Source organism: Passer domesticus, chromosome 12 (genome assembly GCF_036417665.1).
Source record: "Passer domesticus isolate bPasDom1 chromosome 12, bPasDom1.hap1, whole genome shotgun sequence".
NCBI lineage: Eukaryota > Metazoa > Chordata > Aves > Passeriformes > Passeridae > Passer > Passer domesticus.
The window spans coordinates 2,224,848-2,252,040 of record NC_087485.1 but is presented as its reverse complement, the minus strand read 5'-3'; the positions used below and the strand labels follow the sequence as shown (position 1 = coordinate 2,252,040).

Below are 27,193 nucleotides of genomic sequence, written 5' to 3'. Positions count from 1 at the left end.
TTCATTTCTAAGATAATTTATTCCAATCTCTCTCTCTGTCACATCCCATCCTTCACACATTCCCGGTCGAGGAGGGTTTATGGCTATTTTTTATTAGATTTTAATTGTTTTTATAGAAAAATACACATGCAAATAATATATATACTTCAGCGCTGAACATTTCTTTTCATGTTGGAAAAAAAAATAATAATAATAAAGAAATGAAGGAGGATTTGGGGAAGACCTGAGTGGAGACAGAGGCAGGGAAGGCCATAGGGATGGGATGCTCCAGGCTGCTGAGCTGCTCATGGTGCAGCACATTTTAGCCAGCAGGAAGGGTTTATTGGGATGAGGGACCAACATCAGCCCCTGACCCCAACACAAACCCCTTTCCAGTGACTCTGCCCAGGTTTGGGAATGGCCAAGGAAAAATTGGTGCTGGATTTGTCCTTCCTACAAGACCCAGCACAGATCCCATCCCCAGCAGCAGGGGAAGCCCAGCTTAGGTAAAAGCATCACTTTGATGCTTGGAAATGACACCAGAAGCCAAGAGCTACATGGAAAAAAAAAATCCTTTTATGCTATTTCCTATGGGAGACAGCTGGCAGCACAGGGAAAAGGGAGTGACTGAAACCTGGACTCGTGTTCCAGGATGGGGTTTTTGGGGTGCCACTGCTGGCCCCTTGGCTGTGCAGGGCTGGGGGTTTCTGCCCCCGTGGGCTGCTCCTTGCAGAGGGGAGCAGCCATGTCCCCGTGTCCCCAGAGATGTCCCTGTGTCCCCAGGAGGGAGCTGTCCTTTGGGCAGGGCAGTTTCGGGTTTGATGGATGAGCAGCTGCAGCCAGGGAGGGGCAGAGAGGAGCAGCCCGGGCAAGGAGGAAATGAATCCACTGCCACAGGATGCCAGGAGGCTTTGGGAAATGTCACAATCCAGCAGCATCCAGCACTGACAGGGCAGCAGGGAGAGGGATGAGGTTTTGCCATCTCCTCCCAGGCAAGCAGAGCTCCTGTGCCTCTGCCTGCAATCCTGCCCAGGGCCATGGCTTTTTTCCTACTGATGGGGGTGATGATATGGAGCAAACTGCTGTCCCCCTGCCCGAGGTACAAACCCCCACAGGCAGCACGGTGAAGGCTTCCCAAGGGAAGGATTTCCCTCCAGCTCCCGAGGAGGGCGGCAGCAGCGCTCTGCCAGCCCCACCCTGCCCATGTCCCCAGGCAGTGGTGGCACCCTGGAGACACCAGAGAACCCGAGAGGTGCCTGGGTGCAGCCCCAGCTCGGGCTGTGGTCCCTGTCACCACCTCCTGCATCCCTGGTGCAGCTCCAGCCTCAGCGAGGGGAGTCCAGCAGGGAAAGCAGCCTTGGATCCCTCTGGATTTACCACTGAGACCTCAACGTGGGGGGGCTGCAGCCACAGCACCTGGGGGCTGCACAGCCACGCTCTTCCTTGTGTTTTGTTTTGCTTTTCAACCAACCACATTCACTTTTGGGGCTGTCTGCTGTGACAGTGGAGGCGGGAGGGTCTGGCGAGGGCTGGGGCTGTTTGGCTCCTATGTCTACAGGCTGCCCCGGGGCAGCTCCAGAGCCTGGTGGACGATCATGCAGGTTTTATTGCAGCTCGTGTGTGTGGTTCGGTTTGTAGGTAGCCCAGCTGCAGTCTCAGGTAGCCCCGGGGGTGGGATCCTGTCCCCTCCCCACCTGTCCGGTTGCCATCTCTCTGCTGCCACGTGCCAGCCTGGCTACTCCGTGGCCATCTGCTCGATGTGGTCACTGAGCAGCTTGTATTGCTCTGGAAGGAGAGAGAGAAGGGCTCAGGGAGGCTGCTGAGCCACCCCGTCCACGCTCCATCCCCCCAGAATCCCACAAAGGGGCTGCACAGCCCCGGGCTCTCCCCTACCTTCGTCCAAGTTGCCGATGGTCGCCTGCTTCTTCAGGAAGTCACTGCAGAGCTTCTTGCTGAGGCCAAACGCCAGCATGTTGTGGATGAAGGTGCTGAGGGAGGAGAGAGAGGCTCTGGGTGAGAGAATGGCCAGGCTGCCCCATTCTTGGCCCCACCTTCCTCTCCCTCTCCCCTGCCCCTTGCAGCGGGCACTGGGATGAGCTCAGCTCGGTCCCTTTGGGTATTCAACAGCAGGGGCAGGAGCACATCCCAGGGAGAGGCATCAAAGATCCTCTGCACCATAAGGGACGTCCCCAGCGGGGGAACAGCTGGGAGGTGTCCCCGGGGTGGTGCCCGTGCCCTGCTCACCCCAGCTGCCCGAAGGTGATGTTCTCGTTGAAGCGCAGGCTGTCGTCGCGCTCCTCCTGCGTCATGTGGCACCACTTCTCCCTGCAAGGAACAAGCCACTGGCACCACTCTGCCACCACGGGCACCTCAGGACCCCCTGCCTGCCTCCTCCCACCCTGGGCCACCTTGCTGGAGGACAGGGAGGCACCGAGAGCCCCTGGGTGCGGTGCTGGGTGTGGGATGAGCTCACAACATGGATCCATCTGCAGAGCTCCTGCCCTGGAGCAAAGCAAGAGATGCTCCAGGAAAAAACCTCATTCAACCTTGGCTTTGCATGGAAAGGCCCTGATTAAGAGCTAAAAATAGCATCAATCCCTCCAGCATGGAGCTCACTTTCAGTGCCACCATGGGCACGAGGAGGAAGCAGGGGATGGCGTCCCAGCAGGGTCTGCTGAAGCCCCCCAGCCTCCAGGGTGACAGGGGGACACCAGGCACCTGCCCCTCATCTGCAGCAAGGCTCCAGCTCCCCGAATCTCTAGCAAGGTGCTCCCCAAACATGCCTCCCCCTCGGACAGGGCGGGAGCTCCCACACCCCTCCCAAAATGCCAGCAGTGCCCTGAGGGTGCCCAGCTCCACTGCAGCTCCCTGCAGCTGCAGCATTGCCTGCAGGGCTGGAGGGGTTTAAGCTCTGGGTGTGTGCAACCAGCTCCAGGCAGGGGCAGAGTCCCCAGCCCAGGAATAAAGCCTGTGCCACAGGGATGTCACCCGGGGTGGTGGCAGCAGGGCTCGGTGCATGCATGCCAGGGAAACTACAGCTCCACGGTGAGGCCAGCCCCTTCCTGAGAACCAGGATACAGCCAAGGATAAGAGGAGGAAAAGCCAGGAAAAAACAGGGATAGGCAGAAGAAAAATGGAGGAGAAGGAAGAGGAGAACACCAGGAGAGGAAGGGACAATTGTAGCCGGCCAGAATACCGAGCAGGAGGGGGGAGCTGTGCTGGGGGGAAACTGGGATAGAGGGGGTGTCACCCGAAATTCAGCGAGGCTGGCTCAGCCCCAGTGGGGCTGGAACTCAAGAGGATGGGTGCTCAGCCAGGCTGACCCCACAAAGGGAGCCAGGCCCCACCAAATCACCCCAACCCCAATGTGCAAAGCTGCTCAGCTGAGCCTGCAGCCAAGGGCTCATTGTTTATAGGGCTCTGCAAATGCACACAACATGTTTCAGGGGATTTTTTTAAAAGAAAAGAGAGTGTAATTTCTCTCAAATAAAGCTTAGATAGCAAATAAAACCCACAGCCAAATGTAGAGGCTGAAAGCAGAGGGGAAGAATCGAATTAAGGGGCTTTGAAATCTGGAAGCAAAACTTCACAGACCCCACTGGCTCACTTACAGAAGAGGCACGTTTGTAACTCTTTATTTCCTGCCTTTTTATGTTTTGGAGGGAGGAAGAAAGGAGAAAAAACATTATCAAAGTGCCCCCAAAAAAACAATCTGGCCACATTTCTGGCTTATTACTGGAGAGTAACAGGCCTGGGAAGGGAGAAAACCCACACGTGGCTGCACTCAAAGCCTTTGATCTTCACCAGCAGGACAGGCACAGGGGTGAGGAACCCCTGGGCTGTGGGGTTGTATTTTGGGGCATCCTTGCTGTGCCTGGAAGTGCTGAGAACTCTCCATCAACCCCTTCCTCTTCCAGCAGCAGCAGCATTTCCCCCCACACAGCAAACCCCAGCAGTGATATTTCCACCATCCCTCAGAAAATTCACTGCCAGGCTTCCAAAATCCCTCGTCCTCTTGCTAATGCCACCAGCTGGAGGGATTTGCCCCCAGACACTCCCAGAGAGCAGTGACTGTTCCCAGCTCGTGGCCCCAAGGACACGCTCCCAGCCGTGACATGCAGCCCCCCTATTCACAATTTTAATTTTGTTAAGGGATGGCAGCAGAACAGTGCATTAAAAATGGAAAAGGACCAGCGTTTCCAGCTGGCAAAGGATGCCCAGCACCTCTAAGTGGCAGCAGCAGCCAGGAGCAAGCAGGAAGGACAGGAGAGGGGGATGCTTTCTACACAAAGAGACTCGGTTCATGCCCAAAACCTGCCCAGAGGGATGTTCCCAGCGAAATATCACAGCTTGAAAGCATTCAGGCTCCTTTTTAGGAGCCACGTGAAAGAGGAGCCAATGTAAACCCCTCAGGCCCTTTGGGAGGGTGCTCAAAACTCCAGCAGCTGCTCCTCCTCCATGGAGAAAAGGCCCTGAGAGCCCCCAAAACACATCCCCCCCGTCCCCAGGGCGGGATCTGGACCTGAAGCGAGCATCAGCCTGTGGCACTAAGGAAGGACAGGGACAGACACACCTCTTCTCCTCTTCCTCCCCAGTGTTCCCTCTGGAGCGGCGGCAGAAACGGGGCCCACAAGAGTGGCGCGTGAAAAGGTCATGCAAGACACAGGGATGGAGGGGAACCGAGAGAGCCAGAGAGGGAGGAGGGTTGTTAGAGGCAGAGAGAGAGAGGAAAGAGAGAGAAAAAGAGGAGTTTAGTTCTGTTCCTTCCCCCCCCTCCCCTGCCCTCCCCGCGCAGAGGAGGAAAATCCTCCCCAGGTGTGGCAAAGGACAAAGCCACCCCGGAGATGTCCTGGTCACCCCGTCACAGAGGTGGCCTCAGCCCCATCCCCAAGGAGCTTCTGGGCACCTGCCATGGCTGAGGACCGACCTGGAATTCCAAACCCAGCCCCAGCCCCAGCAGGGATTTCAATCCTCAGCCCAGCATCCCAGCTCGCTGTAAGGATTCTGCATCCTCTCCTCTCAGGGGGGGTCACCACCACCTCTCAAACCCCCCGAGATGCTCAGGATTCTCCAGGCTGCAGCTCCCAAAGCTCCTTTGTCAGCCGGGCTTGCTCCTGCAGCCGAGGCAGGCTCAGCCATCAGATTAATTGGGAGAGGCACTGGGAGCAGGGAGCAGCTGCCGGTGGCGTCTGTCCTTGTGAGGCATTTGCTGCTGCTAATTTGGGGCTTCATCAAAGCAAAGGCAGTTATGGTTACACTGCTGCTCTGCAGGCCCTTCCCGTGCTTGCTTGGGAGAAGAAAAGGAAAGCAATAAAGGGGAAAACAGGATTGATCTGAGAGCTGAGCCTGGCACAGCATCCCCGGGTGAGAGCCAGGGCTGCTGCGGCTCGGCCCGGGGTGTGGGGAGGACACAGAGGGGGCTGGCTGCTCCACAGGGCTGTCAGTGCTCCAAAAGGGGGAAAAGGGGCAGCTCGAGGGCTCCAAGGAGAGCTCAGAGCCTCAGGCACTGCACAGACAGCGGGAGGGGCTGGCTGGGAGTGGGAAATCCCTGCCAGGAGAGGAGGGAGCAGCTGGAGCCCCCACACAGCTCCGGGGTGCAGCCAGAGGTGGGCACAAGCTTGGCGAGGGTCTCACCCACTTCTGCAGCCCCCAGCATGAGCAGCCCCTTCCCTGGCAGGTTTATCCCAATTTTTGGGGGCTGGCAGTGCCACCATCCCCAGCTTCTCTCCTTGCTGGCTGCAGGGACAGCTGGGACATCCCCTCCATCCACAGCACCTCCCTGGCTGCACCGAGCACCTCCCAGACCTGCTGGCACACTCAGCACCAGCAGCCTGAGCCCTGGCTGGCATTTCTGGACACATCTCTAGGGTTTGCTTCCCCCAAAAATGCTGCACAGCTAGCAAGAGACCCTTCCTGCTGCCAGAGCCCTGCCAGGCTGCAGATTTCACCAGCAGGATTCCAGAGGGGATGGAAAGCTGAGCATCTCCCCAGGGCTGGACCAGCTCGGGGCTGTTGGGAGCAGCTCCCTGGGGGCTGCAGGGGACACAGAGTCTCCTTTTCCCACAGGGACGTGTCCTACCTGGTGGTGGGGGATCTCTTCCTGCGCTCGCAGTGCACGGCGTCGAAGAAGGCGGCGTTCCAGAAGCGGAGGTTGTGCCTGCAGGGAGGGAGGGGGTGTTGGAATGGCCAAAGGATTTTATAATTAGGAACCACAGGGTGCTCAGAGCTGCTGTGGCTGCCCCTGGATCCCTGGCAGTGCCCAAGGCCAGGCTGGATGGGGCTTGGAGCAGCCTGGGACAGTGGAAGGTGTGCATAGCAGAGGTGGGATGGGATTTAAGGTCTTTTCCAACCCAAACCATCCCAGGATTCCACAATCTCACCCACCCTGTCCCTGAGTCCTCCCAAGGGTCAGGGTGGGCCAAACAAACCTGGCAGATTTCTGGACCAGCCCTTTGGTGGCTGCAAACACACTCTCACTAGCACAAGGGACGTGCCAAAGCCAAGGCCAGCTCTGTTAGGGGCACTTGTGAACATGTGGGGACGTGTGGCCAGCAGGACAAACCCCTCCCCAGGCAGGAGCCAGCTCGCCCAGGGCTTTACCAGATCGGCTGCTGCTTGAGGTGCATGTACAGGTAGATCTTCTCCCCCTTCTTCTCCTCCTCGGGGCTCTGCAGGGACACTGTGGGGACACACAGTCACACAGCAGCACCGGGGGTCTCCCACCTTCCCACCCACGTGGGGATTTTGTGCCCATTCCCATGTGGTGGCTGAGCAGCCGGGATGGATTGCAAACCAAACACATCCAGAGCAATGGCAGGAGGAGCTCTGGGCGCCCTTGGAGGGCTGGGCTCAGCCCTGATGGAGGCAGAAATGTCCCAGGAGGATCCTGGGGGGGCTGGACTGCTGCTCTGGGAGCTCACACAGGCGCTGGGGGACACTGCTGCACCACCAAAGCTCGAGGCAGTGGGTGCCCAAACCTCTGCAGCCTGTGACACTGAGGACAAGATCCTCGCAGGATGAGAGTTGTGATTGGAATTTCAGACCCAACCCCAAGGAATTCCAGCATTTCCAGCCCTCCCTCCCTCCCCAGGGGTGCCTTGGCCGTTCCTGTTTCAGCGATGCTGGCTGCACTCACCCGTTTTCTTCAGCTTCTCCTTTGGTTTGTCCTCACCTTCTCTGTGGCACAAGAAATCAGTGTCAGCTCTGAAAATCCTGTCCCCCTGACAGCCCACAGCCCCCTGGCAGAGGGAACCCCATTTGAGAGACCCCCTGATCCCATGCCACCATCCCCAGGGCCAGAAAGGTGACAAAGAGAGGGTGAAACAGTGCCATCCCTCCCCTCAGCAGAGAGGTGATGCAGAAGATCACCAGCTTGGAACCACATAACTCCACGGCTGGCTCGGTTTTGAGACAGATCAGGAGGAATTAGGACAATGGCCAAGGGAAACAGGACTCCCAGACCACGAGGTGGCAGTGACTAAAGCAGGGGACCAGGCTCTGGTGGCCATGGCACCCCTGGCTTGGTCAGGACATGGTGCCCGCCCTGGCCCCCGAGGGAGGGTACCCACTCGCTCTTTTTGGGGGCAGGACCCTTCAGTTTGGTCTCCAGGCCCCCGAAGAAGCCCTTGACGTTCTCTGTCTTGGCCGAGGTGTTCTTCAGCAGCCTCTCTGCAATGTCCTTCTTCTCGGCCAGCCAGGTGTTCGCTGACTTCAGGTACGAGTCGATGCTGCCCGTGGGCTTCTCCTTGGCCTCCAAGGGCAGGGCCTGAGCTTTCCCTGGGGAAAATGTGCCAGGAGCTCAGTGGGGCCACGGCCCTGAGTGCTGCCAGCTGCTGGGGACCTGCAGCCAGCTCCACGGTGCCCCACCAGGAGATGGAAACACCCCAGATCCCATCCTGCTTCCCTGGCGGTTTTTATTTTTATCCCATCCCAGTTCCTGTAGGTTTTTATTTTTATCCTCCCTGCTCCCATTCTGGATAGAAAACCCAGCCCCGTGTGGAGGAGCAGCCATGTCACACCAGACAATAAACCAAGGAGCTCCTGGGCTGGGGTGTCCACATCCCACCCAGGGGCTGGGATCACTGGGGGCTGTCACACACAAACATTCCTGGCTGGAAGGGAGGGCAAAGCAGCATCACCACCCCAAGCAGGAGTTCGCATGGATCCTGGGCTCTTTTCCACCTGGGGCACCCCTCCAACACCTTCCCCATGCACAGGACACATTTCACACCTGCCCCCAGCACCAGGGGTGCAGGCTGCCTTACCTATGTAGTAATAGGTGAAACACATGGTCATGAGGTTCTTGGCGGGGCTGAAATCGTCCATCTGGTGACACCTGACACAGGGGGAGGACTCAGTGAGGACACCCCATGAGGGGAGCCCCACCCAGCTCAGCCCTCAGGGCCTTTTGGGGCTCCCACAAAGGCCCAGAGTGCCCCCAGGACTCACTCAAAGAGCACGAGGGCGAAGGACTGCATCAGGCGGTAGAAGGTCTGCTCCGAGACACACTTGGAGTTGCAGCGCTGCAGGGACAGAGCAGGGGCTGAGACAGGGCAGGGACAGAGCCCAGGCTCCAGCACAGCAGCAGGAACAGCCTCAGCCCCCCAGCACCCCCCACCATGGGCAAAACCAGCCCTCATGGGCTCCCCTCAGAGACAGCGTTGTGCCTGTTTGGGTTTCGTTTTTTTTGGTTTTTTTTAGGGAACAGGATGTCTCTGAGTGCTGGTGGGATTTAATTTTAAATAAAACGAGTGGATTCTCTCCCACGTTGCACCAAGGGTGTATCTAACTGCTCAAAATGCATTTATTCGCTCCTGTATCTCCCTCTGCTGTGGTTCCTCACTTTCCCTGAGTTCCTGCCTTCCAAAAATACTTCTCTGGGCTATAATTAAATCCCTGTGGCCTGAGGCTGTTCCAAAGCCCGTGCAGGATCCCTGCTGCCTCCCAGCACCCCCCTTACCTGGGCGCTCACGTATCTTGCAAACCACTCCCTGCCCTTCCCGTTCTCGCTGCTGCAGAGCTCCCCGAACCTGGCCTTCTCCTCTTGGTCCAAATCCTCCCTGCAACAGGGAAAAATTAAAAAAAAACTTCATTAAAGCCGAGGATGTGACCTGCACCCCCTTGGCATCAGCATCCTGGCGCAGGTGCTGGAGGAAGGCAGAGGAAGAGGAGGAGAGGAGCACCCATTTTGGCATCCCTCGCATTGTGCTGCTCTTTTCCTCCTCCCTGGCAGGAGGGAAACCAAAGGCAGAGGGAGAGGGGAAGAGCCAAGGACAGTGTGAGCAGGAACTGAGCTCCAGAGACAGGCAGGGAGCCCCAGAGCAAAAACAAGCCCTGTTGCTGCTCCTCACGCTCCGTTTGCTGCATCCAGCCTGACACGGAGCCAGGGAGCTGGGGCATGCAGGGCTGGGGGATGCAGGGCTGGGGGCACAGCCAGGGGCTGCCACGGGGTCCCTGGGCACGTGTGAGCCACTGGCATTCCCACGAGCATCAGTGGGGAGAGGAGATGGGGACAGCGAGCCCCTGGCATGGGAATGGGGACAGAGAAGGGAGGGAAGCTGTGGCTGGAAGACGCGGCCAGGAGAGGAGCGCGCGGCAAAAGCCACATCAGCACCAACAGCGAGCAGGGGAAGGACAGACGGCTGCTCCCGGCGTGGGAAAGCAGCCAGATCCTGCCCCATGCCATGGGATGCCCCTGGCCCTGCTCGCTCACCCCCCGGTGAAGATCTTCTCCACGTAACCCCGCATGAACTCGCGGCGCTCGGCCGAGGCCTCGTCGCGCGCCGACTCCGCGCTCTGGCTGGAGGACAGGGACTCGTTGGAGGAGGAGCGGCGGGAGCCACCCCAGTGCTGGGGAGAGTCCCCCATGTCATTCTCGCTGTCTGCTGACTCGGTGGCGTCGCTCTCCTCCGCGGCCACGTCCCCTGTGTCCCCCGGGTGGCCGCTGTCGCTGGGGACAGCGGGAGGAGCGGGCTCTGAGGGGTCACAGGCGGGAGTTTCGCTGTCAAAGTCAATGAGGTTCCCTACAGGCACGTCCAGAGGGGCCTCCATGGCTCCCCCAGGGGACGTGGCGGCGTTGGGGACACTGGCTCCTCGTCCTCGTGTCCCTCACTGGGGCGTTGAGGCCATGGCTGGCAGGATGCTGGCTAAGGCAGGCAGGACCTCCTGGCGGGGCACGGGCTGCCACAGGACATCTGAAAGGCACAAGGAGGACAAAAGTGAGGACAGAACCTTGGAGAACCATCACCATGGAGCTCGGGCAAGGCCCCCACGATGTCCCTAGGATGTCTGTCCACAGTGGAGGGACAGACAGAGCTGGCTCCTCTCCAGCAGCCACGTGGATCAGCAATCCCATGGAATGCTCACATGCTGTCGGCACTGCTCGAGAGGGTTTTCCATCCTTCAGCCCAGAAAAGGGACAACCAGAGCCTCAGCTACGTATGTCACATTTGGGATGTGACACCTCGTGGCCTGATGGGCAAAACTGGGCTGGCAGGAGGCAGCAGCTGGCAGGGCACTGGTGGCTCTCCAGGGCAGCCCTGACATCCTGCTGTCCCTGGCCTCTCTCTGCTCACGGCTCTGTCTGACCCCGTTTGGAAATGGGATCATCTCCGGGGTGGAGCATCCCGGAGTGTAACACACTTAGCTGGGAATGGAAAGGGATGCTGGACACCACGGGAACTGGAATGGGATGAGGATGCAGAGCTCTGGACTGTAACTGAGGGGGTTTGGCACCCCAGATTGCAAAGGAAGTGCAGGGAGCACAGGGGTGGGGATGGACTGGAACGCTCTGGCACGTGCCCATCCCGGACAGTGCTGCAGCAAAAGAGGCAAAGCCAGGGCCACCCTGAGGCTGCCCCTGTGTCACAGGGTCACTGGTGGACTCGGTGGGGGTGTTTCTGCCCCAGGAGGGGGTGAATTGTAGTGTCTGCAACCCAGCACACACGGCAGCATCCAGGCACAGGGGGGACAGGAGCAGGGACAGCAGCACAGGTGACAGGTAGCAGTGACAAACCCAGGGCAGGGCGACAGCAGCACTGACACAATCCTGCTGCCTTGCAGGGGACTGATCCCAGGACACACACAGCCACCCCCAGGACAAAAATGCCCCACAGGACCGATGTCCAGTTCATCAGACAAACAGACATCCAGCTGAAACCAAATCTGACGTGTTTCACCAAGCACAGCACAGTGGGAAAACAGCCCCTGGGCTGCAGGAGCAGCCACTCTTCAGCAGCATCCCCCTCCTCCTCCAGGGACCCTTTGGGGCACTGCACAGCGACAGGAACACAGCTCCCTGAGTGGCTGGGACACTGTCCCCAGGGACAGCAGGGACAGAGAGAAAAGTCACCTGGGGTGGCAGAACCCCTGCAGCCACCTCGGCTGGCAGCCTTCTGTCTCACACGGAGCCCCTGGCACACACCCACAGCTGCTCCAGGAGCTGCAGGGACACTGCAGAGCTCCGGGAGCTGGGCAGAGTTTGGCTCCTGGGAGAGGAGCAGCCCAAGGCTGCAGCACACAGGGACTGGAGGTGTTCATGAGCTTCAGCCTCACCCTGGAATTCAGCAGCTCCCGGGCTGGCTTTAACCATGAAGCTCAACCAGACAAGTGGAGGAAACAGCCCAGGAACAAAATCCATGGATGTGCTGAAACCATGCATGGGAATGCCACAGGAAACCCACGGTGCCCTGAAACTTTGGAAAACGCCTGTTTTTACTAAAAATAAATGCTAGGGTGGATGTGAATGATTCACCTACAGCTGCACATGTGTGCTTTTGTCCATGAGCTGCCCTTGAATCCAGCATTCCTGGCTGGATTTCCCAGCTTCCCTAAGCCCTGCAAGGAGTTTCCCCCCGGGGGCTTTTTCCAGGTGCTGAGGTCAGGCTGGCGGCCAGGCCTCAGCGATTCACACCTGGGCAGTGGGATCCAACCCAATGGAAACTCCAGCGGGGAGCAGGATTTGGCCAAGCTGTGTCCCAGCTCTCCTGTGTCTCCAGCCCAGTGCTCTGCTCCCAGCCTGAGCCCTGAGCTGGGTGACAAACAGATAATCCCTGTCATCAGGGTGACATCCCACACGGTGACACTGCTCCAACCCACACACGGAGACAGTGCTCCAGCCTGGAGCTGTCAGGGATGACTAAAAACCGTAATTAAAGCAAAGAAACCTCTGGCTGCCTCCTCGTAGCCTCACCCCTGCAGTCTGGCACCCAGACACGGAGTGCAGGAGCTCTGGGAGCCCCTGGGAACACTCAGCTCCGGGAAAGGGGGAAAGCCACGGCTGATGTTCCTGCAGGACTCGTCTTGGCAGCCCAGAGGGGACAACTCTGCTGCTTTGGACAGAGGCAGAGCTCTGCAGAGAGCCCTGGCACTGTGTCCATGCCAAGGGCTGCTGCATCCGTGCCAAGGGCTGCCTGCATCCCGCTGCTGTGCGGGGGCCAGGGATGCTCACGTGGGCAGGGCAGGGTTTGTGCCCCTGCTGCAGCACAGGTGACCCCAACACGCCTCTCTGCCAGCTGTGCCAGGGCACAGATCCTGCCCGGCCTGCAGGAAAGGGCTCAGAGCGCTGCTGCCCTGCAGGGGAGGGGGACACACGCTGGGAGGAATTTTTGGGACACGCACAGGGTGTCACTCAGCTCAGGGGCTGGCAGAGCACCGCTGCTCGCTGCTGGCACTTCTCCACGCTGCGGCCCTCCCTGGAAGTCCTCCCTTGTCCCATCCAGCCCGGGGGCTTGCGCTGTCCCGGCACGGGTGTGACACGGGAGTGCCACCTGCTCCCGGGGCTGGCACTGCCCGGGGACACGGCCACCACCCCCCTGCAGGGGCACCCTGGGCACGGCCGAGCGCCTGCCAAGGAAAACTCCCTGTGCCGCGAGGGAACAGCGTGTTTCCTGCCGGGAACTGGTCAGTCTTGTTCCCCGTGTCCCTCTCCCGGGAGAACACGCCGGCAGCAGGGTCACGGCTCCGTTCAGTGCCAGACCCGTTCAGTGCCAGATCCCCAAAAGCGCCCTAAATCCGGAGCTCACCCCACTCCCAAGCTGAATTTAAACACGCAATCCTCCTTGTTTAAACACATCCTGGGCTCTGGAGAGCCGAAACTGCTCCCGGCTGGGCCGGCCCGTCCCCCCGCAGATCTGCTCTGCTCCGGGCCGGGAGCGCTCCGGATTTATCGGGGAGCTGTGCCCTGCTGCAGCCCAGCCCTGCAACTCCCTGAAACAATTCCCTGCATGCCAGGGGCGTCCTGAGAGCCGTGCCCAGCTGGGCAGAGATCGCACACAGCCAGCCGCCACCGGGATGCCAGTGCCTGACGAGGGAGGGTTTTTGGCATGGGTGCTGCGTGTGGGTTTACGGGATCTGTCCCCCAGCATCACCTCCTCTCCCGGCCCCGGTGCCTTCCAGGTGCATCCTGCCCCTTCCCGAGCCCGGTTTATCTCACACGGAGCGATAAAACCATCACCCAGCCCTCAAACCGGAGCCATTTCCCGGGAATCTGCAGCTCCCGGCTTGCCCTGCTTCCCGGAGCGCCTTTTCCTTTCCCCCGCTGCCATCAGACACCAGATGGCAGCTCCCCGTTCGCCTGGGCTGCCGAGGAGAATTAAATGTCCCTTGAATAGACCCGAGCCGGGCTTTTGTGCGAGCAGCGGTTTCTCCTTTCGCACTTCCCGGCTCCCACACACCCCCTGCTCACGGCCACGTCCCCAGGGAGCCCCAAAACGGGGCTGCTCATTCTGCAATTCCCGTTTTTACCGGGCAAAAATTCCTCCCGGGGCCCGTGCCGGGCTGTAATTTGGAAATGAGCCCCCCGAAAAGCACAGGCGGGGGCGGAGGGGGGGGTTTCCCTGCCCCGACCACCCTCCATTCCCAGGGGAAATGCTGCTTCCAGCCCACCCCCCGGGATGCAGCCGGAGCCTGGGGACAGCGGGAGCAGGGGGGACCCTTCCCGGGGATGGCGGCTGCATCCCCCCGGCCGAGCTGAGCCCAAAACCAGCTGGAAAAAAATATAAATAAAAAAGCGGTGTGTCACCTCCCGGCAGGATACAGGGACAGAGCACGGATTAAACCCCCAGCCAAGAGCAGGCCTGTCCCCAGGCGGGGTCCCCGCGCCATCCTCATCCTCATCCTCCCTCCTCCCTCTCCCTTTACCTGCAGCGCCTCGGCTCGCCGCTGCCTCCGCCGCATCCGGCCCGGGGGTGGCCGGGCAGGCCGGGGGAGGCGACACGGAGGCGACACGGAGGCGACACGGAGGCGACACGGGCTCGCGGCGCTCCCTCCCCGCTCGCTCCTCGCCCGCTGCCCACGCGCGGCTGCGCGCACGGAAAAAGCGCCCGGTGTCACCGGGCCAGCCCGGGCCGGCTCCCCCGAGCCCTGCCTGCCGCACACGGCCGGCCTTCCGCCCGGGGAGACACCCCCGCCCCCCCAAAACCAGCCCCTGTGCGCCCTGCGCTGAGGGAAATTAATTAGAATTAGGTGGGAGCCCCATCAGAGGGGAGTTCTGCAGACTGAGTAGGGGCGTGGGTAAATATCCAAAATATCGGCCAAAATGATGCGGGGTCTTCAGCAAAAGGGGGGGAAAAATCATCTTAAGTCACGGCAAAATAGCCCAAATATCAAGAAAATAAGGTGGGGTGCCCATCAAAGGGGGATTTTGCAGCCCAAAAGAGCCCATCCAAGCCCCTGTGCACCCTGATGTCTGGGATATTCAGCACAATTTGGCATCATTCACATCAAAGAGGGATTCCCCAGCCTGAGTCCCACCACATGCAGATATCCCAAATATTAGAATCCCCAGAAAAGGGGATTTTCCAGCCCACAGCAGCCCGTCCAAGCCCCTGTGCACCTGATGTCTGGGATATTCAGCACAATTAGGCATCAGTCACAGCAAAGACAAATTCCTCAGCCCAAAGCAGCCTCAGTCCTGGCACAGGCAGATATCCCCAATATTGACCAAAATGAGGTGGGGTTCCCATGAAAGAGAGATTCTCCAGCCCAAAACAGCCCAACCACCTGCACATGCAGACATCCCAAATATTAACCAGAGTAGGGTGGGGTTCCCATAAAAGGGGGATTCTCCAGCCCAAAACCCTCTGCACCCTGACATCTGGGAGATTAAACAAAAATAAGCAGGATCCCCATCAAAGGGGGGTTCTTCAGCCTTTTTCCTCACCTTCAGATGGTTGTCAGGCCTCCCCAGCCCCCTGAGGATTGTGAATTATCTGCCCTGCTCCTCCCCAGGTGAGCCACTCTGGGGGAAAACGTGTCAGGTGAGAGGAGAGGTGGGGAGGAGGAGCTGGGTGGGGGCAGCACAGGACAAGGGCAAAGCTCGGGGGAATTGCTGCCCACTCACAGGGCAGCGCTGGCACCTGGCTTCTCCCCTGACCCCCGGGAGAAAACTCCAGGGGTTTCATGGCAGGAGATGGGGAGCAGGGCAAGGCTGAGCCCCCTGGGGGGGACGTCCTGGGCCGGGCAGGTTTGGGGTGCTGTCCACAAAGGGGAGTCTCTGACACAAAGAGAAACAGACGTGGAGAGGAGGCCACCGAGGTCCCAGCTCTGCCCCCAGCCCTCCCAAAAGGACCCTGGCACTGCCTGCATTAACCAGAGGGGTCTCCCCGAGGATTTGGAGGGGAGGCTGGGAACTCCCATATCAGCACAGGATCCTGTTCCCACCCTGCTCCTCCCCACCCCAGCATCCCCCAGCCCCAAGCAGAGCCCTCTTCTGTGCCCCAGAGCATGCCCCAAGGGCAGGGAGGCAGGAGCTGCTGCCCCAGCCCGCCCTGCAGCCCCACTGAGATCCCCAGGAAGAGCAAGAAGCAGCCAGAGCCACATCCTCCCTCTGGAGCTGTGTGATGCCAGGGAAACACTGCTGGGGTGGGCAGTGCAGCATCCCTGGCACAGCCTGGGCACAGCTGAGCTCTGCTGCTCCAGGGCACCCCTGGAAAAGAGCCCACAGCCTCAGTTTTGTGGTTTGCAGTGCTCTGGAGGCAGCAGGAGTGAGGGAGATGGGTGAGTCACTCAAAGGATGGTAATTAGAGTGAAACTGCTCCTTGTCCCCTCCATCCCCACACACTGCCATCATCGTCAGCCCACGGAGGGAGCAGCTCGCCTGTGGCACAGCCCCTGAGCTCAGCACAAGCCCAGCAGCATCCCTAATTGACTGCCTGCCCAGGGTGATTATTGTAATTAAGGCAGACTTCAGGAATTGCGAGTGACAGGATAAACCCCCCCCAGCCCCCCAGCTCTGACACGACACCGTGGGGAGGGGGCTGGTGCCTCCCCCTCGCCAGTTCTTGTTGGCTGGGTTCCCACGTGGATGCCTGGCCTCTGTTTGGTTGGTTTTATCTGTTTGCTCTGCTCTTGACCCTGGGTTTGGAGCATGAGGTGGAAATCCTGGGAGTACACACGTCCCTGGCACCTGGAGGTGGCCCAGGCCAGGCTGGACAGGGCTTGGAGCAGCCTGGGGTAGTGGAAGGTGTCCCTGCCCATGGCAGGGGGTGGAATGGGATGAGCTTTAAGGTCCCTTCCAATCCAAATCTAAAATTCCATGGTTCTGTGAAGTTTTGGGCCTCCTCCACCTCAGCTCACAGTCCAGCCTGGGAATTCTTCACCTCAGGAAGGAGAGGAGAGGGGAGAGCATGGAGAGCATGGAGAGCACCCACCCCCTGCCTGCCAGGGCTGGGAGCTGCTGAGGAGCAGAACCCAGGCTCAGCTCGGGTGGTTTCCCCCCCAGCAGCACCCTCAGGAGACATCCAAGACTTCCCATGTGGAAATCTCTCCATGGTGGTGCCCCCAAAAACACCATCCTGGGAGAGCGGGAGCGTGCCCCCTCTCCCAGCTCCATCCCAGCCCAGAATCATCTCCCACCACCCCCTTGGCACCTCCACACCGCCCTGCTGGGCATGCTGGGCACATTCCAGTGGTGCCCAGAGCCCCCTTGGCACCTCCACACCGCCCTGCACGTGGCTGTCACACACCACGAGTGCCCTGTTTTCCCTCTGCCATCCCATCCTGGGAGGCACAGAGCAGGGTGGGTGCTGAGCACAGGGGGACACCCCCAGCAGGGACAGGGTGTCACCCCCTCACTCAGGGGAAGCACATTTTGTGGAAGTTACTGGAGCATTGGGTAATTTTTTGCCTCACACCCCCGAGCAGCAGGATCAGGCACAAGGGCCAGGGGAGGAGCTGGCGGGTCCAGGAAGGAGCCGGGGCTCTGGTGGCAGAGGGATCCCAGAGTCACAGGATGTCCTGGGCTGGAAATGACCCACAGGGATCATCCAGTCCCTGTGGGGCCCTGCCCAGACATCCCAACAACCCCACCCTGTGCCTGGAGTGTCCAAACCCTCCTGGGGCTCTGGCAGCCCCATTCCCTGGGGAGCCTGGGCAGTGCCAGTGCCTCTGGGGGAAGAACCTTTCCTGAGATCCACCCTAAACCTGCCCTGGCACAGCCCCGTGTCACTCAGGTCCTGCCCCTGGTCAGCACAGGGGTGTCAGAGCTGCCACTCCACTTCCCACTGGGATGTCAAACGCTGCTGTGAGGACTGAGATAACAGCTCTGATGAAAACCCCAAAGCTCTGCTGAAAACCCCAAAGCTCTGCTGAAAACCCCAAAACTCTGCTAAAAACCCCATAGCTCTGCTGAAAACCCCAAAGCTCTGCTGAAAACCCCAAAACTCTGTTAAAAACCCCAAAGCTCTGCTGAAAACCCCAAAGCTCTGCTGAAAACCCCAAAACTCTGCTGAAAACCCCAAAACTCTGTTAAAAACCCCAAAGCTCTGCTAAAAACCCCATAGCTCTGCTATAAACCCCAAAGCTCTGCTGAAAACTCCAAAGCTCTGCTAAAAACCCCAAAGCTCTAATAAAAACCCCATAGATCTGCTAAAAACCCCAATACTCCGCTGAAAACCCCACAGCTCTGCTGAAAACCCCAAATCCCAGGCCCACCACAGGCCAGGCTGACCCCGTGCCTAAAGAGGGGCAGCTGCTCTGGGCAGGGCTGTGCCACCAGAGCCAGAGCTCTGGACAGGGACAGGGACAAGAGGCTTCAACACCACCGAGCCCCTTGCAGCAGGATGAAATAATTTGCACTCAAAAGACCCCCAAACCCCAAAAAACTCACCCTCCACCAGCTGACGGGCTCAGAATTTGGCTCAGCCTCCCAGGACAAGGAAGCTGCGGGTTCCTGGTGCTGATCTGAGCTCTGTCCCAGCCCAGAGCTCCTGGCTGCCCCCTGGCCCCCCAGCCCAGCAGCAGCACAACGCAACCGAGCGTTGCCACACCACGGATGGTTGTGACACAGCTGTGGAAACCTCCACAAGCCGCTCTTCCAGACTGACCCTCTGCAAATCCCTCCTAATCCAATCTTGTTTATGGCATTAAGTCGGACCCTCCCATACCCAACACCCCTCTTTGCTCAAGAGCTGGGAAAATCCTGGTCTTGTCTCAGTCCTGGTTGAAGATCTGGTGTGGAAGTCACCAGAGCTCCCTTCTCGTGTGTGGAGGTGTTTGGGGACAGGGTGGGACCTGCACTCCCAGCTCCACATCCCCTGTGTGCCACACGGGCATGGAAAGCTCCCCTGTGCCAGTGTGACACAGCCAGGAGTTCTCCTCTGCTGGGCTCCTGTGGTTTAAACTGAGATTTCTCCACCTTATCCCAGCACAAGGGAGGAGCTGGAGGAGATAAACCCTGCTCTGACCTCCGGCTTCCCCCACAGATCCCAGCTGGGATCCAGGTTGGGAGAGCAGCCCCACACCACGTTAGTTTGGGGTGATATTCCCCCAGGAGATGCCAGAGCCACACTCCCACCACAGCCCAGGGAGTGCTCTGCCCTCCCCAGGCCATCCCACAGACGGATCCCACATCAGGAGGACACAAACCTGTGGGTTTGCCCCAGGCTGGCACAGCCACACTCTTCCTAATTCCTTCAGGGAGGAGAAAACCCGGGGTGTGTGTCCCAGCACAAACATCTGCCACCTCCCCTGGGGCAGAGCAGCTCAGCCAGGAGGAGCAAAGCGTTAAAATCACCCTCAGCCTGCCTGGAACCTGCAGGAAATCTGACACAGAGAAGGAAATCTGTTTTATCTTTCCCAGAAGGAAAGGGAGACGCAGGCTGGCACGGGCTGGAGCAGTGGGAATGGAGCTCCCTTCCCTCTGCTTCCCCTCCAAAGAAGCCTGGATCTTGTCTGGATCCATCCAGCCCAGGACAGGAACATCCTCAGGGATCTGCCCGGCCGAGGCTGCCTGCAGGGAGCTGGGGAGGAGCCCCAGAGGGACCCAGAGCATCCCCTGGGGCGTGGAAAGCCACCCGTGGGGCCCGGCAGGGCTGGGGCAGGGAGGAAGGGAGGGTCCCAGGCAGTGGGCAGGGCTGCTGGGAGGGCAGAGGTGACAGCTCTGCTCTGCTGTCACCGTGCCACAGGCTGGGGTGGTGGCAGCACACACGGAAGCTCCCGGAGCAGCAGCAGGATGCTGGATCCCCCTGGGCTTGGGAAAACGGTGGGATCCACAGGGAATGGCAACACAGCTCCTCACAGCCCCCCCAGACCAGCTGCTGGTGACACTGAGGTGCTGTGACACCTCCAGTCCCATGTCCCCTCTCCTGCCCTGGCAGGGATGGGCATCACCTCCAGTGCAGCGCCTTTTCCTGGGAACAGCACGGTCCCCACACGTGGGGAGGGGCTGGTGGGAGCCCCGCAGCCCCCAGAGCACCCAGCACAAACACAGGGCAGGGGCAGAGGACACCCAGGACACCCTGGTGGCCACGGCACCACAGGGAAGGTCACCAGAGCCAGGAGTGTGGATACTGAGGATCAATGGAGGATCAGTGCCCTTTTCCTGATTTTATTCCCAAATCCTGACAAAGACTGCATCCGCCTCACCCATCCAAAACAACACAAAAAGTCCCCAAACTACAGCAAATTTTCCAGCTTTTGCCATCCCACCCCTCCCTGCTGCAGCCCAGCCCCGATATTCCCTCCCAGCAGCTTTGCCAGGTGGGATCAGCCCCCCAGCCCCCCTCCAGCCCCATCCTGCTCCGGGGGGACCCCAAAACCCCCTTTACCTCCTGGCCCCGGCTCCTTCCAGAGGCTCCGGCAGCCCGGGGGGCACAGCTGGCAGGAGAGGACAGGACAGGGATAGGGACAGGGACAGGGACAGGGACAGGGACAGGACAGGGACAGGGACAGGACAGGGACAGGGACAGGGACAGAGACAGGACAGGGACAGGGTCAGGGACAGGGGCAGGACAGGGACAGGGACAGGGACAGGGACAGAGACAGGACAGGGACAGGGTCAGGGACAGGGGCAGGACAGGGACAGGGACAAGGACAGGGATAGGGATGGGACAGGACAGGGACAGGGACAGGGACAAGGACAGGGACAGGACAGGGACAGGACAGGGACAAGGACAGGGACAGGACAGGGACAGGACAGGGACAGGACAGGGACAGGGACAAGGACAGGGATAGGACAGGGACAGGACAGGGACAGGGACAGGGACAGGACAGGGACAGGACAGGGACAGGGACAGGGACAAGGACAGGGACAGGGATAGGACAGGGACAGGGACAGGACAGGGACAGGACAGGGACAGGGACAGGGACAAGGACAGGGACAGGGACAGGACAGGGACAGGCACAGGGACAGGACAGGGACAGGACAGGCACAGGGACAGGACAGGACAGGGACAGGGACAGGGACACTCCGCCGGCCCTTCCCGCTGTGCAGTGATTAATTCCAGCTCCGGGTGACACAGCGAAAGCCAAACAGGGCGCGGCGGGGATGCGGCCGCTGCTCTCCCCTGTCCCCGGGCGCCGCCCGCCGCTGGCAGCTCCCGGCGGGACTGGAAAGACCTGTCGGTGCTCCTGCCGGAGCCACGGGCACGGCAGGCGTGGCAGAGGCCAGCAGGGCTGCTGCCACCGCGCCTGGGGCTGTCACCCTCACCCTGAGCCTGGGGACAGCTCGGGATGCATCCCAGAGCGGAGCCCAGAGCCGGTTCAGCCCCTGCGGGCAGAGCCAGCCCGGGGAATGAACGGGTTTAATCCGTCCTGGAGACCCCCGAGCTGTGGCTGGCAGCCTGGAATGCCAGAGGAGTGAGCCCAGGAATGGCCCATCCCAAAGGCAGAGGCGCTGGGGTGCCCTGAGGAGCTGCTCCCAAACAGCACAGCCAGGGGGGGAAAACAGGGGGAAAAATGGGGAAAAAACAGGGGGAAAAATGGGGAAAATGCAGCTTTACTCCTCCCTGACATTCAACAACCTTTATTGTCCTCTGAGCAGCAGTTTCCCGTTCCAAGAGCCGGCAGCAGGGCTGATTTTCCTCCAGGCTGGAAAAGCTCTGGAGCCTGGCAGCTGCCCCATCCCCTCAGCCTGCACCACAAACCCCACAAAGGTTCCAAACCAGGAGGAAACTGCGGGATGCCGGGCTCGGGGTGGCCCTTCCGGAGCTCCCTGGGATCCCTGCAGCATTCCCAGGCTGCTGGGGGGCATCTTCCAGCGCAGAAGATTGCAGGGATGCAGCAGAGCATGGGAGCCAGAGGATGAGGCACTTACCAGGCACGGGGGACAGGCGCTGACAACTCGCAGGAGGCACAAGGAGGAGTTAATGGTGCTGCAATTCCCGCTGCCTCCATCGTTAGCGAGGGAAAACGCATCCGAGCGGCCGCGCTCGAATGCACAGCGTAATTTGTTTCGGATTTAATGTCATCCTGCTTCCTGGAGATGGGCCGGAGCTGGGAAAAGCCTCTGCTTGTATCAGCCCCGGGAAGGTGGAAGGAAAGGAGGGGATTTGAGGAGTTTGGGGGGAAAAGCTCAGCTGCAGCTGGGCAGGGCTGCTGCTGCAAGAGGCTGAGACCACCGAAGTGAGGCATCACCCCCGGGAGCTGCTGGCTGAAAAACACCTCACACCAGCTCCACGTGGAATATCAATGTTTTCTGAAGGGTCTCAGCGAGGTTTCCTCCTGCCCACCAAAACAGCATCACCATGGGGCTCACCCAGAGCCAGGAGTTTGGGGCAGGACAGCAGAGGGAGGGGGGAGCTCAGTTTTCTCTGGGATCTGATCCTCTCCTGGAGCCCTGAGCCCGGCGGGAGGAGGTCAGGATTTCCCCAGCCTGATGAGTTTCCTCCTCGGGGCCTCTTGTTTGTGCAGGCGCTGGGAACGTTTCCTCCTCCCGGAAAAGCCCCGCGGGAGCAGCCCGATGGGCACTCACATCCCTGACCTCCCCGGCCTCCAGAACTCCTCAGATTCAGGAATCAGATCCCCTCAGCCCACCCCCCAAACCCTGCAGAGCTCCCCTGCACCTCCTGCTTCTGGCTTTTCATCCAAGAGCAGGGCAGGGCCCCCAGCCCTGCCAGGGCTGGGAATTCCAGTCCAATCTCCAGGTGCTGCTGCTGCAAGAGAGAGAAATAATCAAACACAGACCTTGGGGGGTCCCGCGGCAGTGAAACGGCTGGGTTTTTCCTGCAGGGCTGGAACAAGGAAGAGATAAACCACGTTTGCTCCAGAGCACAGGCAAACAACTGCTTATCGGCACGTTGGCAGCCTCAAGGCTATTGCAGGGTGTCAGGAAAAGTGTAATTCCTCTCCTCTCCCGGGAAAGGTTCTATTTTTGGCCCCTCCGTCACAGGGAGCTGCTGCCTGCACCTGGAGAGCAGCCAGCCCTGCAGAGCCCCTTCCACACTCACGGGGAGGGGATGGACTGGGGGAAACAGAGGCAGCTCTGCTCCAAGCTGCAGGATCAGAGAGAGCTCTGCTCCCAGAGAGAGCTCAGAGCCCTTCCAGGGGCTCCAGGAGAGCTGGGGAGGGACTGGGGACAGGGATGGAGGGACAGGACACAGGGAATGGCTCCCACTGCCGGAGGGCAGGGATGGATGGGAGATTGGGAATTGGGAATTGTTCCCTGGGAGGGTGGGCAGGCCCTGGCTGTGGCTGCTCCATCCCTGGAAGTGTCCCCAGGACAGGGCTGGGAGCACCCTGGGGCACTGGAACGTGTCCCTGCCATGGCTGGGGTGGAATGGGATGAGCTTTAAGGTCCCTCCCAACCCAAACCATTCCAGGATTGTGTGATAACCCGAAGCTCAGCTGCAAAGGGGCAGAGCCAGACTTTGTGCTGGATTTTCCAGTGACATTTTAGGGGTCACTGGTTATTTTCAGGCTGGAAAATGATGAACCTGTGTGCCTGGCAGGGGGGGACAGAAAAAGCCACAGCTGTCCTGGCCCAGTGGTGGTGAGAGACCACCAGGTCCTTCTGCCAACACATTTGTGACACTCCCTGCACCACAATTCCCTTGGCCAAAGAGGACAGGTCCATCCATTGCTCCCTCTCCCCCTGGCTCCACTGCCCAGCCCTCACCAGCTCACCCCGCTGAGCTCCACCTCTCCCTCAATGCCCAACCCAAACAGCCAACACATGGAAAAAGCCCATTTTGGATGATTCCCCTCTGTCCAAGTGTGAGATCGCTAATTGAGGGTAAAATCCCATCCAGGGTCCTGAAAATAGCCCGATAAATGAGCTCAGCTCTTTGCTGGTTGACTCAGCTAATCCTTCAGCTGCCTCCAGACAGCTTTGATTGCATCTCCTCTCCTTGGGCTGCCTTTAATGCCAAGGCCGAGCCGTGGCAGCTGCAGCAGCTCCCTGCAATTCATAATCTGCCTTTATTCCTGGCTGCACCACCGAGCAGAGGTCGGCTCCCGCTCCCGGCTTGATTGATGAATATGGATTTTGTTGGTGAAGCCATTAGGAGCGGTGATGGAGCAATTCCCTGTACATCCTGCAGCCCCCGTGCCTCATTTGCAGCCCGCCCCGCAGAACGCTCCCCCTGCAACGCTCTCCGTGCAGGGAAGATTATATGAAAGCTTTGTCTGTAATGCTGTAATTCCACCTCGCCTCCCTGAGCCCTCTCCAGTGGGAAACAGCCCTGCCAGGCAGGGAAGTGCTGGGAAAGGAGGGAATCCGTGCCCAGCGGGAGGAGCTGATATCCCACCCCAAAAGGCTGAAAGGGAAGTGATAAATCTGCTGCCAGCCCAGCGGGGACCCTGCTCGGGCTGCTTGTGGTGCTGCCCAGCGCCTCCATCCATCCATCCATCCGTCCATCATCCATCCATCCATCTTACATCCATCCATCCATCCCTCCATGTATCTATCCCTCCATCCATCATTCATCCATCCTTCATCCATCCACCCTTCCTTCCTTCCTTCCTTCCTTCCTTCCTTCCTTCCTTCCTTCCTTCCTTCCTTCCTTCCTTCCTTCCTTCCTTCCTTCCTTCCTTCCTTCCTCCCTCCCTCCCTCCCTCCCTCCCTCCCTCCCTCCCTCCCTCCATGTATCCATCCATCCATCCATCCATCCTTCATCCACCCATCCATCCATCATCCACCCATCCATCCATCATCCACCCATCCATCCATCCATCCATCCATCCATCCATCCATCCATCCATCCATCCATCCCTCCCTCCCTCCCTCCCTCCCTCCCTCCCTCCCAGGGGACGCTCCAGCCGGAATACCCGGGGTGAGGGGGGGTTCATCCCGCTCTGCCCCGGGAGCAGCCCAGCCCGGGGCTCCCTCTCCCAGGGCGGCATTCCCGGGGTCAGCGCGTCCCAGCCCCGCTCAGCTTTGTAGCCGCGTGGAGGAAGAGACGGGCTGTGCCCCGAGGCCTGGCTGCGCAATCAGAGAGAACAAAAGGGAGAAGGGAATTGTGCGAGCAGGGGCCGGGATACAGCTCCTGCCTCCTGGCTCCCAGCCGTGCTTTTTTCCCGTTGCTTGTTTTGGAGAGGAGAAGGTTTCCCCTCCAGCTGCCCCCCTGTCAGGCACCGCCCAGCACAGGGACAATTTGGCACCTTCTCCCTAAAAACCAGCAGCAGCCAGGATGTGGTCATGGGTGAAACAAGCAGTTGTCCATGTGGGAATCTTTGGGAAGGGTCCAGCAAAGCCAAGTTTTCCCTTCACAGCAAAAATGCTTGGAAAGGTGCACGAGTAATATCCAAGGGCTCTCTTTTCCAGAGCGGCAGAAAATTAAATTTCCACGTTATTGATCCAAGAACTCCTAAATGGAGCAGATCCATCCAGCTCATCCCTCACCAGCATCCCCTCGTTTGGTTTTAATTGGCATGCAGGGGCTGATCCAGGCAGGGAACGGAGCTCGGGATCAGGGGAGACCAGGAAAAACACCCCCAAAGCTGGGAGCAGGGTTGGGGTCAAGGCACTGGAGCAGGGAACAAGGGGACACTCCTCTGAGGGCTCAGGGGTGGTGGAAGCCAGGGCTGAGGGACAGGGGACACACGGGGCTGCCAGGACTGCAGCCTGTCCCAGGGCAGGAATGATTTGGGTTCCCAGAGGTCAGGAGAAGGATGAAAAAGTGACAGAAAGCCCCGGGGAGAAGCCACCCGTGGAGGAAAATGCTTCCAAGAGAGGTAAGATATGAAGGGAGAGTGGGAGGGGAGGGAATTTGGGGTTGTCCCCCAGGTACTGGAGATGGATGATGGGAACTGGTTCACTTGGGATCAGCGGGAGAGGGGTGGGATGTGGGACAGTGGATTGGTGCAGGAGCAGGGAAGGAGGGGCCGAGTCCCACAGGGGCATCCCAGGGGTCCCAAATCCCACAGGGGTCCCGGTTTCCACAGGTGGCCTGACCCAGGAGCCTCAGGGTGCAACGTTGCACACGTCCCTGTGGCTCCCAGTCCCATGAGTGTCCACGTGGATCCTGATCCCACAAATGTCAGTGTCCATTTGATCCTGATTCAACGAGTGTCCATGTGGATCCTGATCCCACAAGTGTCGGTGTCCTTGTGGATCCCCATCCCATGAGTGTCTGTGTCCATGTCCACGTGGATCCCCATCCCACGAGTGTCCATGTCTGTGTCCATGTCTGTTCAGATCCCAATCCCACGCATGTCCGTGTGGATCCCAATCCCATGAGTATCCATGTCTGTACCGATCCCAATCCCACGCGTTCCATCCCGTGTCCATCTCCATGTCCATGCCGATCCCAATCCCCTGCGTGTCCATGTCTGTGTCCATCCCATGTCAATCCCGTGTCAATCCCATGTCCATCCCGTGTCCACGCCGATCCCAATCCCGTGTCCATCCCGTCTCCATGCCGATCCCAATCCCGTGTCCATCCCGTGTCCATCCCGATCCCAATCCCGTGTCCATCCCGATCCCAATCCCGTGTCCAACCCGTGTCCATGCCAATCCCAATCCCGTGTCCATGCCGATCCCAATCCCGTGTCCATCCCGTGTCCATCCCAATCCCAATCCCGTGTCCATCCCAATCCCAATCCCATGTCCATCCCGTGTCCATCCCGATCCCAATCCCGATCCCAATCCCGATCCCAATCCCGTGTCCATCCCGATCCCAATCCCGATCCCAATCCCGATCCCAATCCCGTGTCCATGTCGATCCCAATCCCAATCCCGTGTCCATCCCGATCCCAATCCCGATCCCAATCCCGTGTCCATGTCGATCCCAATCCCGATCCCAATCCCGTGTCCATCCCGATCCCAATCCCGTTCCCAATCCCGTGTCCATGCCGATCCCAATCCCACGCGTGGCCGTGTCCGGTCTCCAGGCGCCCCCTGGCGGACACGGCGCGGCGCGGCTGCTGGGGAGAATCCCAAGGGATTGATCCCAAGGAATTGAACCCCACAGGACTGAACCCTGCAGAACTGAACCCCTCGGGCTTGACCCCACGGGACCGAACCCCACAGGGGCTCTGGAGGGACGAGGTGACATTAAACCAGGAGCCGGGAGCCGAGCCCATCACCCACAGAGGTTAAGAAGGATGCTGGGTCATGGCACGAGGCAAGGATTGGGAGTTCATGCCTGAACCTGGCGAGTTCAGAGCTCCACGGGCAGGGATTGCTCTCAAAAAGAATCGGCTGCCAAGGAACTTACCAGCAAAACCGGGCTGCAAAACTCAAAGCTCGACATTCCCTCCAGGAAAGGCAGGACAGGGAGCACGGGGCTGGCACAGGACCTGCAGCAGGAGGAGGAAAAGCTCCTTGGTGGCAGCTGGGCTCGTGCCACAAGCTCTCCCATTTCCACAGAATCCCTTGGAAAAGCAGTGCAGAGCTGGAGTGGGTGTGAATTTGAAGTGCAGGAAACACAGAGTCTGATCCCACAGAGAAGGGGCTGACACCATCACCTCCCCCTCCTCATCCCTCATGCTGGTTTGCTGCCAGCTGATCCCTTTCAGACCAACAGGAAGGAAGAATGGGGGGAAAATTATCCAGGAT

At 59.5% G+C, this 27,193-nt stretch overlaps 1 protein-coding gene across 4 annotated transcripts; it reads right to left on the bottom strand.

The window, feature by feature from the left end:
- Positions 1–22,535, bottom strand: KIAA0513 (KIAA0513 ortholog). 4 transcript variants are annotated; one of them, XM_064386514.1, is made up of 13 exons: positions 22,381–22,535; positions 9,692–10,172; positions 8,939–9,038; positions 8,428–8,501; positions 8,244–8,314; positions 7,548–7,755; positions 7,115–7,155; positions 6,580–6,658; positions 6,059–6,136; positions 4,553–4,582; positions 2,224–2,304; positions 1,873–1,967; positions 1–1,764 (listed from the first exon to the last, which is right to left on the bottom strand). In XM_064386514.1, exons 2-13 carry the CDS (start codon positions 10,027–10,029, stop codon positions 1,715–1,717), a joined length of 1,245 nt encoding a protein of 414 aa, XP_064242584.1. In that variant the 5' UTR covers positions 10,030–10,172; positions 22,381–22,535; the 3' UTR covers positions 1–1,714. The 4 variants fall into 4 exon arrangements, with proteins under 4 accessions (XP_064242584.1, XP_064242585.1, XP_064242583.1 ...); XM_064386515.1 differs by lacking the exon at positions 22,381–22,535 and adding an exon at positions 21,512–21,701; XM_064386513.1 differs by lacking the exon at positions 22,381–22,535 and adding an exon at positions 14,119–14,370.
- Between the last annotated feature and the right edge of the window lie 4,658 nt (positions 22,536–27,193).

Excerpts from the sequence above, each read along its gene's own strand:
- KIAA0513 (XM_064386514.1), bottom strand. The coding sequence starts at position 10,029 with ATGGAGGCCCCTCTGGACGTGCCTGTAGGGAACCTCATTGACTTTGAC. Across the intron at positions 7,156-7,547 it reads CCTGCCCCCAAAAAGAGCGA|AGAAGGTGAGGACAAACCAA; the intron begins GTGGGTACCCTC and ends CTTGTGCCACAG. Across the intron at positions 6,137-6,579 it reads CTCAAGCAGCAGCCGATCTG|GCACAACCTCCGCTTCTGGA; the intron begins GTAAAGCCCTGG and ends CCCTCCCTGCAG.